The sequence below is a fragment of the Ipomoea triloba genome, chromosome 7 (assembly GCF_003576645.1).
Source record: "Ipomoea triloba cultivar NCNSP0323 chromosome 7, ASM357664v1".
Taxonomy (NCBI): domain Eukaryota; kingdom Viridiplantae; phylum Streptophyta; class Magnoliopsida; order Solanales; family Convolvulaceae; genus Ipomoea; species Ipomoea triloba.
The window spans coordinates 25,881,119-25,894,178 of NC_044922.1; the positions used below are offsets into that span (position 1 = coordinate 25,881,119).

Here is a 13,060-nt window from a genome sequence, read left to right on the forward strand (position 1 = left end):
CTAATGTGCAAGCTATGTGGTCAGTTGCACTCGAATCAATTATCCAATTATAAGAATGCATAGAAACAGAATTAATATGAGTATTGGTGATGCACTTGCCTTCATTAGATTCCTCCATACTGAAGCTAGGAATGAGACTAACAGCTGCTGATGTTAAGGGATTCTGCTTTTGTCCCATTTGTGCCTGCAAGAGAGTGATGAGCTTTTGAAGTTGCTCATTAGTGGTGGTACCCTCATTGCTTGTTGTGGCATTCACATTCTGTTGTTTCCCTTTGGTTTTGTAGCCTTGAACCTAGCCGGGGGGGTATCCGTGCTTCTTATAGCACTTTTCAACCGTATGCCCTGTCATGCCACAATAGGTACACCTTGCCGTTTTGTTACCATTACCAGCAGTGTTGTTCCTTCGGTTGTTATTGTAGTTGACAGCTGCAACTACATCATCCATGTTAGGTTGATTCACCTGAGCAGCATTCGCATGACTATATTCCAAAGTGTTCAGACTCATATTTTCCACATTCAATTGCCTCTCATATTTCTCAGTCATGACATATACTCTATGCATATCTAGTAAGGGATCCAAAACCAATATGTTTGACCTCAGTGAATTATATTCATCATTCAGCTCAATGAGAAACTGAATGACCTGATCTACCTCTCGTTCACTTCTGATTTCCTCCAAGAGTTCACATGAGCATTGAGGATCACATCTACAATGAGGAAGGTATTAGGACTCTCTGAGTTTGAGTCACGTTAGGACTAGCTATCCTACTCTACCTGAGACTCCCCTAGTATATATATCTCCTATTCCTCATCATTGTAATTGTTCAATTGAATCAATACAATATTCAGTTCTCATCTGGTATCAGCTAGCCTAGGTTTATTTTCCAATGGCTGACGGGTCTGTTAATTCTTCCGAACGGACCGTTTCTGATGCAGCTATTTCTTCTGCGGTTTCTTCCGCAGCCGCTTCTCTGTCTGCTGCGCATCACTATGTTAGCATTAAGCTAACGAACAAGAATTTCTTGTTTTGGAGGACGCAGGTTATTCCCCCTACTAACAAAGGGAAACACATTCTCGTCAAAGTGTACATGTATGCAGATATAAATCTTATTAGTTGTTAAGTCCATGCATCTGTACCCCCTAAAAGACTCAGGATAACCTAAGAAGACACAAGGAGATGACCGATACGACATTTTGTGACGATTATAAGGACGCAAGTGAGGATAACAAAGACAACCAAACACACGAAGAAAAGAGTATGCCTCCACCGTCGACTACATTGCTCGTGCGCAAGTTATGGTGGAAGATCTAACTCTTGCTGGCCGTGCGGTTCCTTTGGAGGATCAGAATATGTATATTTTCAGAGGTTTACGTCCAGAATATCACTCTATCGTAGCCTCTTTGAATGTTCGAGGTCAGCCGGTGCGTCTTCCCGAACTCGCCGATCTCCTTGGCTCGCATGAGTTCGCTACCGGTGATAGCTATGGCAGTGTTCCAGCCCCTGCAGCTGCGGCTTTTGTTGGCCAGCGTGGTAGTGGAGGTCGGTCGCGGTCTTGGCGTGGCGGATCGAATCGCCGCGGTGGGAATCAGTCACGTGGCGGTGCTGTTTTCGCCGACCAGCAGCAACAGGGCGATGGTGTGCAGCGTGGACGTGGCTCGCATGGCGGTGGCAGGTCACGTGGGCGACGTGGTGGTAATTGGCAGCCTCAATGCCAATTATGTGGCAATTATGGCCATCTTGCACCAGCCTGTTATTCTTTAATTGGCCGTGGACTCCAAGCTCATTTAACATATGTTGAGGATGCGCCGAATCTTGTGTCTGACTCGCATCTTTGGATTCCAGACACTGGGGCGACAAATCACGCGACCCCTGATATTGCTGCGCTCTCTACATCTGAAGAGTACACTGGTGGTGATGCTCTTCGAGTTGGTGATGGTACAGGTTTGCTTATTAGTCATACTGGTCATGCTTCTTTTTCTACCCCGTCTAAAGTATTTAGGATGTCTGATATTTTACATGTTCCTGGTTTGTCTTCCTCTCTTTTATCTGTGCAACGCTTTGCAAAAGATAATAAAGTCTTTTTTGAGTTTCATCCATCCTTTTTTGTTGTGAAGGATATAGCAACCAAGGCAATTCTTCTTCGCGGCAATAGTTGCGGTGGTCTCTACACGTTGCCCATTCCGAAAAACAGTCCCCGTGCGTTTATCTCGTCCTGTGCTTCCTCTTCCGTATGGCATGATCGTTTGGGACATCCTCATCAACGAGTCTTAGATCGTATTCTTCCTTTTTGTTCTGTTAGTGGTTCTAGTCGCAATAATCGTTGTCCTTCTTCTTTGTGTTCTGCGTGTCAATTGGGCAAGTCTGCTCGTTTCCCTTTGCCACGTGTAGACTCTGTTAGTTCGAATATTCTTGATTTGATTTATACTGATATTTGGGGACCAGCTCCTGTTTTGTCTTCTTCTGGTTATCGTTATTTTGTTCTTTTTGTTGATGACCATTCTCGTTACACGTGGTATTATCCTATGAAATTGAAGTCTGACTTGTATGCCATTTTTGACAAGTTTCGTGCCTTAGTTGAACGGTCATTTAATCGCAAAATTAAGGCTATTCAGTCGGACTTAGGAGCTGAATACAAAAAGTTACATACTGTTCTTCTTCAGTTAGGGATTAATCATAGACAATCCTGTGCCTACACTCATGAACAGAATGGTCGTGTTGAGAGGAAGCACAGGCATATTGTCGAAACTGGTCTTACTCTTATGGCTGGTGCTCTCCAGTATCTCACAATTACACGGCCAGACTTATCCTTTGCGGTCAATCAATTGTGTCAACATATGCATGCTCCAACATTGTCTCACTGGGAGCAGCTAAAACGAGTGCTCAGGTATGTCAAAGGCACCCTCTCATTCGGCTTGCGTGTAACTCAGTCAAATTCTAGAGAGCTTCATGCTTTCTCTGATTCTGACTGGGCTGGTTGTCCTGAGGACCGTAAATCTACTAGTGGGTATGCAGTGTTTCTTGGCACCAATCTTATCTCTTGGGTGTGCAAGAAACAGAAGACAGTTGCAAGATCATCCACGGAAGCTGAGTATAAAGCCTTGGCTGATGTTTGTGCTGAGGTCATATGGATTATGTCTTTGCTGCGTGAGATCAAAATTGATGGCATCCTAACTCCCAAATTATGGTGTGACAATCTTGGTGCTACTTATATGTGTGCGAATCCAATTTTTCATGCAAGAACTAAGCACGTGGAGATTGACTACCACTTTGTTAGAGATAGGGTTGCCAATGGAGATATTCAGGTTAACTTTATTTCCACAAAAGATCAATTAGCTGATATCTTTACAAAAGCTTTGCCTAGTCCTAGATTTTCTTTTCTTAGGGACAAGCTTCAGGTTAGTAGTTTACCCTGCGCTTGAGGGGGAGTATTAGGACTCTCTAAGTTTGAGTCACGTTAGGACTAGCTATCCTACTCTACCTGAGACTCCCCTAGTATATATATCTCCTATTCCTCATCATTGTAATTGTTTAATTGAATCAATACAATATTCAGTTCTCATCGAAGGGGCCTCAGTTCGTGCATCTGCTCCCAAAGAATTCGACTCTTAGTGTAGTATTCATTTATTGACAGATTTCCTTGCTTCAAGGCATAGATTCCAGTTTGCAGAGAGTAGATTCGGTGTGGATCGCACTGCGAGAACCTCTTCTTCAAGTCATTCCATACTTCTCTAGCTTTAAATTTGTCCATATACATCACACTCTGTGCGATAGATGGAGTGACAGATTTTAAAATCCAGGAACAAATCATGAGATTACAGCGTCTCCAAGCTGCGTATTGCGGATGTGATCTGTCCGGAGCTGTGATGGATCCATCGATGATACTCCATTTGTTCTTCACCTCCAAGGCTACTTGCATGGAGTTACTCCAAGTCCCGTAATTAGAGCTGCCGGAAAGCGGAGGTGAAACCAGAATAGCGTTAGCGTTTTCATTGCTGCTCAGAAAAAGAGGATTCTCTATGTCCTCTGTAGCAGTAGCGGTTCTCCTCTGCGGAGTCAGTTGTCTCTGATGATCGGTCGTCGGAGCTGTACGGATAGGAGAATGAACGATCGGCGTCGTCGATTGTGGACGTTGACTGGACTCGCCGGTGCCGGTGCCGGAGATCGCGGCGGCATAGCTGCCTCGCCGTGGCTCTGATACCATGATGCGAATTGAAGAAGCAGAATATTGAGAGTAAACAGAGTGAGAATGGAAGAAGATGATCTGTGTTATTGATTGGAGCCAAGCTGATACAGTACATATATAACCGATACAAGAAGCGGTTATAACCAACTCAACTAGGGTAATTACAAGAATGACCTTGGTCCGTTTCAGCCTACACTATCCTTCAATATACACACTTCGATCAAGCACATATTAACACAAGCAATTTAATTAATTTCCTTCCAAAATATATGCAACATAGATAATTTTTTCTTAATCAAGAGAATTTTTACCTAATTGGTCAAAAAGTTACGAGTAATTCTTTTTATAGCTATGGTTGTTATGTCTAACCCTAAATCTTTAAAATTAATTAATTATTTTTTTTCTTAAATTTTTATTTAAGATTGTCCAAAAATCATGTTATAAGGGAAAGAAGTATACATGTAAGCCACACGAACACCAAATTAACTGTATGTAACAAATTGAATAAGTTAACATTCGACTTAATTGCACGCATGCACTTCAAAAATATTAGAAGATTCAATTACTATTTGCCAGACTTTGATAATGATAATTTTTTTAATGGAAAATTGCACTTTTTGTTTCGTCAGTTATAACTTTTTTTTTAGAACTATTGATTCTATTACAATTTAGTATCTGTTCATAACTATTTTCTCAACTTACTGAAGCACACAGAGTCAATATCGCATCCACACAGGGTCAATATCGTCACTTATAGCTTAGGGACGAGAACTAAGCACAACATGTTAGAAAAATGATGAAATTTGCAATGTCAATTATAACATAGGGACGATGAGTGCGCACGACTTGTTAAAAAATTTACACAATTTGCAACATCAGTTGTACCTTAGGGACGAGAAGTGAGCACGACTTCTTAGAAAAAAGACCATGTGAGCACGACCAACAAGTATAACAAATTTTACAATTACCATATAATTTAGGGATAAAAAGTGCAATTTTAATTTAAAAATATTTATATTTGCTCAGCCATGATTATCATTACTTTGTCATTTTCTATTTGCGCGCTTTCTTCTTGTCCATATATGTTTATTTCATTAATTAATTTCAAAATGTATTTGCATGCATAGGCTGCTGGCTTAAGTTTTCCCAAAAACATTACTATAAAAATACATACTAGGGAAATTTATGATTATAATACATGTCCTTCCAGGGACTAGAAACCATAGCTTGTTTGGTTTTATGTGGCAAATAACATCATTAGGAAAAACTTCATAAATCTCGTCATTATACATAACAATAATAATGTGTTGATTAGTTGTAGTTGTAGAGAACGATGCCTGGTATCTCCTTCCCCTCCGCTCCTTTCAATCACGATCGTCTTCTTCATCGTAAAGGAAGTGTGAATGATGAACTGCGCAGCAGCAAAGATGATAATAATGATTGGTTTGAAATGGAAGAATGTGATGATGATTTTGACTCCCTCTTTGCTGGAGCTAAAAAGATCGAACACCTTATTGAAGGTCAAAATCAAATTCCTTCCCCGAATCCTCAAATTTCTGAGCCCAAACCTCACCGGACTCCATTTTCTTCAGCGTATTTCGAGATTTTGAAATGTTATGGTAGGTTTTTCAAGGATCGGAGCAGTGTAACCAGCAAAACCGATCATATCGATGCCGGCGGCGCCGGCGGTAAACTGTCCGTGGCTGAAATTTTGAAGCTCGCCGGGGAAAGGTACATCCAATTCTTCACCCAAACGGCCGACGGATTTTCCGCGTTCTTCCATCCTTACGCCTCCGCTCTCTCCGGAATTTCCGTTGACGACGTCAGAGACGTGGAGCTCGTTCACCTTCTCCTGGCCGCCGGAGAGGATGTGAGCCGCCGGCAATATCATCTCGCTACCGGCTTTATAACTCGCTGCCTGTGGACCGCATCCGATTCCGGCACTCCGGTGCAGAGACTCGCGTTCCATTTCGCCGAAGCCCTATCGGAGAGGATAGAGAGGGAAACGGGGAGGTTTAGAGGGGTGAGCGAGGAACGGTTAGCCAGGTGTCGAGAGAGTATGGCGTTGAGTTGCAATCCCGCATTGTTAGCTAGCCACCAAGGGCTTCCCTTCGGTCAAGTGATCCAATTTGCCGGAATCCAGGCCATCATCGAGCGTGTGAAGAACGCAAGGAAGATCCACTTGGTTGATATCAATATCCGGAGTGGAATTCAGTGGACAATTTTGATGCAAGCTCTAGCAGAGCAGCACGGCAGTTCCCCGATGGAACGCATTAGGTTAACCGCCGTCGGAGTGGCGGAGAGGGAGAAGATGGAAGAGTGCGGCAAGCGATTGCAGAGTTTCGCCGACTCCTTGAATCTGCCGTTTCGTTTCGATACAGTTTTCCTATCAGATCTGAAAGATTTCAGGAAAGATTTGGTCCAGGTGGAAAACGAGGAAGTTGTGGCGGTGCTAGCAAGCACCGTGCTGAGAACAATGATCGCACGGCCCGATTGCCTCGACAATCTAATGAGAGGAATCCGAGGATTGAGGCCGGCGGTGATGGTGGTGGCGGAAGTGGAAGCGAATCATAACTCGCGGTCGTTCATTAACCGATTCGTGGAGGCGCTTTTCTTCTACGGCGCGTACTTCGATTGCTTGGGAGATTGCCTGGATCGCGACGACCCGTGCAGAAGGATCATTGAAGGGCTCCATTTTGGGGAAGGGATCAGAAACGTGGTGGCGACGGAGGGAGATGAGAGGTTCAGTAGAAACGTGAAGATTGAGGTGTGGAGAGCGTACTTTGCGAGGTTTTCAATGGAGGAAATGCAACTCAGCGATTCATCTGTGTATCAGGCTAATCTGGTGGGCAAGAAGTTTGGAAATGGAAATTCCTGCACGCTTGATCGTAGTGGGAAGGGCCTCATTTTTGGGTGGAAGGGAACACCAATGCATTCTGTTACCTGTTGGAAGTTTCCTTAATTTCTTTTACCTAAAATGCCTCAAGTTTTACTGTAGACCATGGTCCACCATATATCGATTGTTAGTCACGCATGCAATAAGACCAATGCATATATCGTAATATTGGAGAAACACAATAGTGTTCATGCCAAGTGTGTAAAAGTTTGTACTACTCAAGATTAGCACATATATAGAAGTTTGCATACCAAACCAATCTGTACATGTGAAGAAAGATAGTTGCATGCGATCGATTGGCTATAACAATTGATTGTATATATGATATAGCTTTTACGCCTAGTTTACTTTTGAATAGACATAATGAAATATTTGAATCGGAGAATCGAGCAAATTTTCTTGACATCTTGAAACTCTTTGCTAATCACAATATGATGCTATATCATAAACGCTGTAATGTAATTTCTAATGCACGGAAAATAACAAATTTAATTCTCCGCCTATTATAAAATATACTGTTGCCAATGCAATCGCAGCCCATTTGATTCGCTGGAAAATATTTCAAGGAAATGGAATTCAAATTCTATAAAAAACAAATTACCAGGAAAATAGATTCCATTGTTTGGTTGGTGGAAAAGAAATTACTGGGAATATTAATTTCATTGTTTGGTTGTTTGGTTGGATTTGGAATGGTAAGGAATTATGAATATAAAGACCAATATGCCCTTAACCATTAATAGTGATAATAAATTATATTCCGTATTATTTTGATGAGGGTAAAATTGTCCATTTGCTCAATATTTCTTCCCAACCCCCTTGGAAAACAAAATATCAACTCCTAACAAAGAATTTGTTTTCCTTCACTTTTGGGAACTCAAGTTCCCATGGAAAACATTTTTCATCCAATCAAACAACGGAAAAACACATTTTCCTTCACTTCATGGAAAATCTTTTTCATCCAACCAAACACCCCTTGATCTTATCATTGAAGATCTTGATGATGAATTGTTTGGAGTATAATCCTAGTTGATGATGAGTCCAGAGATATATCAATAAAAGAGTAGATGAATGTATTTATCTAGTATGTAGATGTATGCATAGGAGCATATATATTATATATTGAGCATTTCCTTGGAGTTACTGATTCTTGATATTTCCACTTTGTCACTTAGGCAACTATTAAAGGCTAGTTTTCAAACAATATATGGATTAAGTATCTCAAGAGTACTAGGACAAGGTGATGGAGCAAATAACATGCGAAGTGAATTTAATGGTCTTAATTATAACTTCGATTTCAAAAGAAAATTTAAGTGTTTTTTAATGTACATACATTGTTTTGCTCAAATTACAAATGCACTTTTAGTTGTTGCAAAGAAAAATGAGGATGTGTCATACTTTTTTCTCTTTATATCACAATTTTCTAATATCTTTGTTGCAAAAAAATGATGATGTATCGTTGTTGGACTATTTTAATAATAAAAAATAAAATTTAGTCAAAAAAAAATTGGTCCGAACTGGCTGTTCAAACTGGAATTTTCGATTTTTAATTTTCCGAAATCGAGAATCACCGATTAGGAACTGGAACCGTGATCACCCTAAGTCAACTATAAGCCTAAAATGTGTTAATAACCTGCTATAGCAAGTAAAAATATTTAATTGCATCATTTTTTCAAGTTTTCTTTAACAATGTTGACCATCTTCAAGGCTATAACAGATTTCTCTTTAGCATATTCTGCAACTATGGAGGGTTTTTTTTCTCCTTTTTTAAAAAAAAAAATTTCTTGAGGAAAAAATGACAGATTGAGTCTGTCCAGCTGCATAGATGTTGGCTGAATTTTTCAAGAATTCTTCCCACCCTCATTAAAAGATAACAAGTTAACAACATTGCTCTCTACGACATTTTGTACACTTATCTTTGTCCTTGTGTTCTCAATAACAACAAAACACAATACATCTGCCCAGCTATGCTTACCTAAGATTATAAAACCAAGCTCCCAGCTAGTTCAATTAATTCAACCGATCACCTTAAAACCTTATACCAGCAACAGTGTATGCGTTCAAATCCCACCAAGAACCTGTAGATCGACGAGGCGACTCAAGATTCCCTTCTCCAATCAATTTCTTTGTGGGTCCCATTTAACATGACTGTATTTATGTATTTTCCTTAAATGCAACATAAAAATGTCACATCTCTTTATTGTCATGGTGTACTATACATTTAAAAAGAAAAAAATTAAAATTCATACACAATTGGACTGGCAAATGAATCATTTCAACCATGCAGTCATTAATTTGCCCTTTAAATTTTTTTTCTATACTTTACACCTGCTGCAATTTGCACAAACTGGCAAAAAGAAATGAAAGAATTGTAGTTGTGAAGATAAGCAGTTCAATCAATCGCTCTCTTCTTGTGCATTAGTTTCATATGATAATACAACATTTCATTCCAAGTATCAGGGACCCCGGGTAGACACCAATGGCTGCAATCTTGGACACCAGAAGTGCCCGGTTTTCTTCCATATATAGACGGGTGACCATCTATCCTATAACCCGATAAACCAGTAATGTTTAGGATGGTTACCGGAGTTTTCATCTTCTGTACAATCTGCTCAACAATCATATTCTTCTTGGGATAACTGGTGCTGAAATTCTCGTTAAGGGGTTGAGAAGCCTCTCTGCAATGACCGCCGGTGTTCCATTGACCTCCACTGTATATGTAATCACAGCAAAAGGCGGTTAGGCACGGGGAGAATGCATTAGTCTTTGACAATATTGCGAGGATATTAGGCAGACCTGAAATGAGAGGGCGCAGAACTTCTAAAGAAAACGCGTGTTTTCCTAGGATTGATGTATCTTTCAACCCAAGATGCCCAAGTCGACAAAGCTTTTTGGAAAGCTGTTGAACCATCAAGACGTGGGTGAACTAGATCCCCTTCCTGATAATAATTGATGCTGTTGAGCCATAAACAGTTATATTAGGTGTAATAGAAGAGTATTACGGAAACATAGTGTACTTCAATTAAGAATGACCAAAGACATATAGAAACACTCTGAAAGAACTATAATGAACTAGCATTGTGCAACAAAAGTACCATAATATGGCTCATTCAAGATTCGACCAGCAGAAAGTATGAAATTGAGGGAGTAAGGTTGAATATGAGGGCAACTTTCTATCAGGCAATAAAGGAACATGGAAAAAGTTTTTGAGTATAGTGGCTCTAATACAGCCCGTGACCTGACTCAGATACCATTTGTTAAGATCAAGCGCTTACCACTGCGCCAAAAGCTATAACTCGCAAAATTTCCTTATACACCGCCACATTTTTGAGAGGCAGAGTGTTGTGCTGGACTTGGCCCTTCAGACCTTCGCCCAACAATTCTCTAGCCACCAATTGCTGGACTTGGCCCTTCACTAGCCTCTGCCCAACAATTTGGATGATTGTGTCTAAAACTAAGCATCTCCATTGCAATCAATACTTTATAAGAACACAAAGCTGCAAACTATAAACATTCCCCTAGAAATATGCCAATTAATAAGTTTTCACAACACTCACCCTGCTTTTGTTTTGTGGTGTGACCACCAATGAGCAGTGTTGAAGACCAGAATATCAGCACCTCTCCATCTAGATGACCCTTTATCAACGGCATCAATTCGCAAGGTCTGCACCCGTTTCTTGCCTACCCTTGCCTTACTCTCGTGAACCAAAAAATGCGTCACATAAAACTCAACAGTGCATTCATAGTCCTGCAGTATTATCCTCATTAATCAGAAACAAACTCCACACCATTGCAAACCATTAAGCAATTGAGTTATAACATTTGGCAGAGATTTCACATAGTTACCACGAATTTGAAGCTATAATTCCCTTTCCCTTTAGTTATCCTCCTCCCACGAGTTTCAAAAACCTTGCTTGGATCTTTGATGGCTCCCATCAACAAGCACAACATGGATTCCCACTGGTTCCTCCCTATTGAATCCCCAACAAACACTAACCTTTTCCTTCTAATTAACTCCAGCATATTTGTTGCATTAAACCTAAACCATGAAACCAATACAAAATTTGTGTTCTCTTAGGCCAAAACATGAATTTGAATAATACATAAATTCTTTAAAGAAATGATGTTTCCTGCATCCAAATAAAAGGACAAGAAGAAAGCACATATAGCTCAATTAGTTCTTGAGCAATAGATTGTGGGCAAACACACAGAAACGATGAGAATTACTCCTAATGTTGGATTCCTTGTGGGTCCACCAACCTAATGAGGCTATAGATTGTCGGCAAGCACACAGAAACAATGTAATGTATTCTTTATGGATCCTTACACCTAATGAGCCGCTGAGCTGCCTAATTTACTAGGCTACTATGTAATGGACTCTTTGTGGATCCTCCCACCTAATGAGCCGCTATAAGGCCTAATTTACTAGGCTACTATCCCGTCACGTCGGGATGTAACTACGGGGACAAGGGAATTTCGCCTTTGTGGGCATTGGGCAAGCAAGAAGAAATGAAGCCTTGACTTATTACCTGGGAATGTCACAATCTTGAGGCTGCCACCTCCACTTGGAATAGTCCTTATCCAATCTTCCATTAGCTTCACAGCTGAAACCTTCATCAATAAAAGGGCAAGAAGAATGGGTGTACAAAGGGTAGCTCTCATCAAACACCCATTTCCCTTTTGTAACATCACAAACCCTGCCATTCTTCTTCTCAACATTTTCAGATGAATTCACATCAAAATCAGACACAATCCCAGACTTTACCAGTTTGGTATCAGTCAAAATCTCTCCATTCCCACTACCAATAGAAGAAAGATTTGCATCAAAGGCATTAAAATTACCCTTCAAATCCACCTTCCCAAATGCAACTCCATTCTCACTACCCTCCCCTTGGATTTCCCCAAAACCTGAAATTTCAGCAAGGCGAATAGCATCTTGTTGAGCTGTGCCAAAATGGGCACCCACCAAGAACGAGTTTTTGGTGAAACCAGTCAATGCCTGAACAGTAAAGGGCCTGAAACCCAATCTGGACGAGGCGCTACCATTAAACTGAAGGTGGGTTTCTAAAGTGAAAGGCGCGAGCTTGAAGACCCAAACGGAGAAGAAGATGAGAAAGATTAGAGAGAAGGAGACGGTGGAGGAAAAGATGAAGAGTCTAGTGGGTTTGATAGAGAAACTTCTCTGCTTCTCCATGGCCATGGGGGGTTCTTGATTTCTTGGTTACCAAATGCCAACCAATAAAGTTAAGAAGCAGTTAATAGATTATAGATGGCAATGCATATGCACAGCTGAGCATGCAAGTGAATTTTGCTTATAAAATTTGTAGGAATATATTTTGATGGTAAAGATAACGACAGAGAAATCATTAAATGGTGAGACATGGAAGATGAAGCAGGTACAAGTGATGGTCCGATGAAAGAGAGCGTTGCTGTTTATCGCAATTATTTTGTATTGAAGAGACGCTGCAGCGGTTTTTTAAGTTTAATTTAGTGGGGGAGAGTGGAGTGACGTGGTGGGGGCCGTGCGTTTTGATAATAATAAGTTTGTACTGATTAGGATGTCATGTGTAATTTTTATTTTATATTTTTCTATTATTGTTATCTTACTAAGCATATGACTCTAAAAAAATAAAAATAAGCATTTGACCTACCCACCACTAACTAATAAATAAATTTAACTACCAATCACATGATGACACCTTAATATGGAAAATGTTTATTAGGATAACTAATAAATAAATTTAACTACCAATCACATTATGACACCTCAATAGGGAAATGTTAATTGTTTAGTAGGATTTTCTTTTTGCTTAGTTTTTTTTTTTTTTTTTTTTCAAATGCTTAGAGTATCCTTATCAATGAAGTTTTTTCGCGGTATTTTAGAAGTTTTTGTAAGTGTGATTAGGAAAGAGAAAATAGGAGGGGATAAAAATATATATATATATAAAAAATTGAAATAACAAAAAAAAAAAAAAAAAAAAAA

The 13,060-nt window shown here is 40.1% G+C and overlaps 2 protein-coding genes across 2 annotated transcripts; one reads left to right on the forward strand and one right to left on the reverse strand.

Annotated features, from left to right (window-relative positions):
• The first annotated feature begins 5,505 nt into the window (after nucleotides 1–5,505).
• LOC116026129 (DELLA protein RGL1-like) lies at nucleotides 5,506–7,316 on the forward strand. Its single transcript, XM_031267582.1, has one exon. The coding sequence runs from the start codon at nucleotides 5,518–5,520 to the stop codon at nucleotides 7,144–7,146; it is 1,629 nt and encodes a 542-aa protein (XP_031123442.1). The 5' UTR covers nucleotides 5,506–5,517; the 3' UTR covers nucleotides 7,147–7,316.
• A 2,020-nt stretch (nucleotides 7,317–9,336) lies between these two features.
• Nucleotides 9,337–12,462, reverse strand: LOC116025878 (protein trichome birefringence-like 6). Its single transcript, XM_031267253.1, has 5 exons — nucleotides 11,607–12,462; nucleotides 10,924–11,116; nucleotides 10,635–10,825; nucleotides 9,874–10,032; nucleotides 9,337–9,788 (listed from the first exon to the last, which is right to left on the reverse strand). The coding sequence occupies exons 1-5, from the start codon at nucleotides 12,275–12,277 to the stop codon at nucleotides 9,470–9,472; spliced, it is 1,533 nt and encodes a 510-aa protein (XP_031123113.1). The 5' UTR covers nucleotides 12,278–12,462; the 3' UTR covers nucleotides 9,337–9,469.
• Nucleotides 12,463–13,060: the final 598 nt, after the last annotated feature.

What these genes read in the sequence shown, in the direction of transcription:
- LOC116026129 (XM_031267582.1), top strand. Translation starts at nt 5,518, where the DNA reads ATGCCTGGTATCTCCTTCCCCTCCGCTCCTTTCAATCACGATCGTCTT.
- LOC116025878 (XM_031267253.1), bottom strand. Translation starts at nt 12,277, where the DNA reads ATGGCCATGGAGAAGCAGAGAAGTTTCTCTATCAAACCCACTAGACTC. An exon ending in CAAGATTGTGACATTCCCAG is followed by an intron (nt 11,117 to 11,606) that starts GTAATAAGTCAA and finishes TTCATGGTTTAG; the next exon opens with GTTTAATGCAACAAATATGC. An exon ending in CACCACAAAACAAAAGCAGG is followed by an intron (nt 10,033 to 10,634) that starts GTGAGTGTTGTG and finishes ATGGCTCAACAG; the next exon opens with CATCAATTATTATCAGGAAG.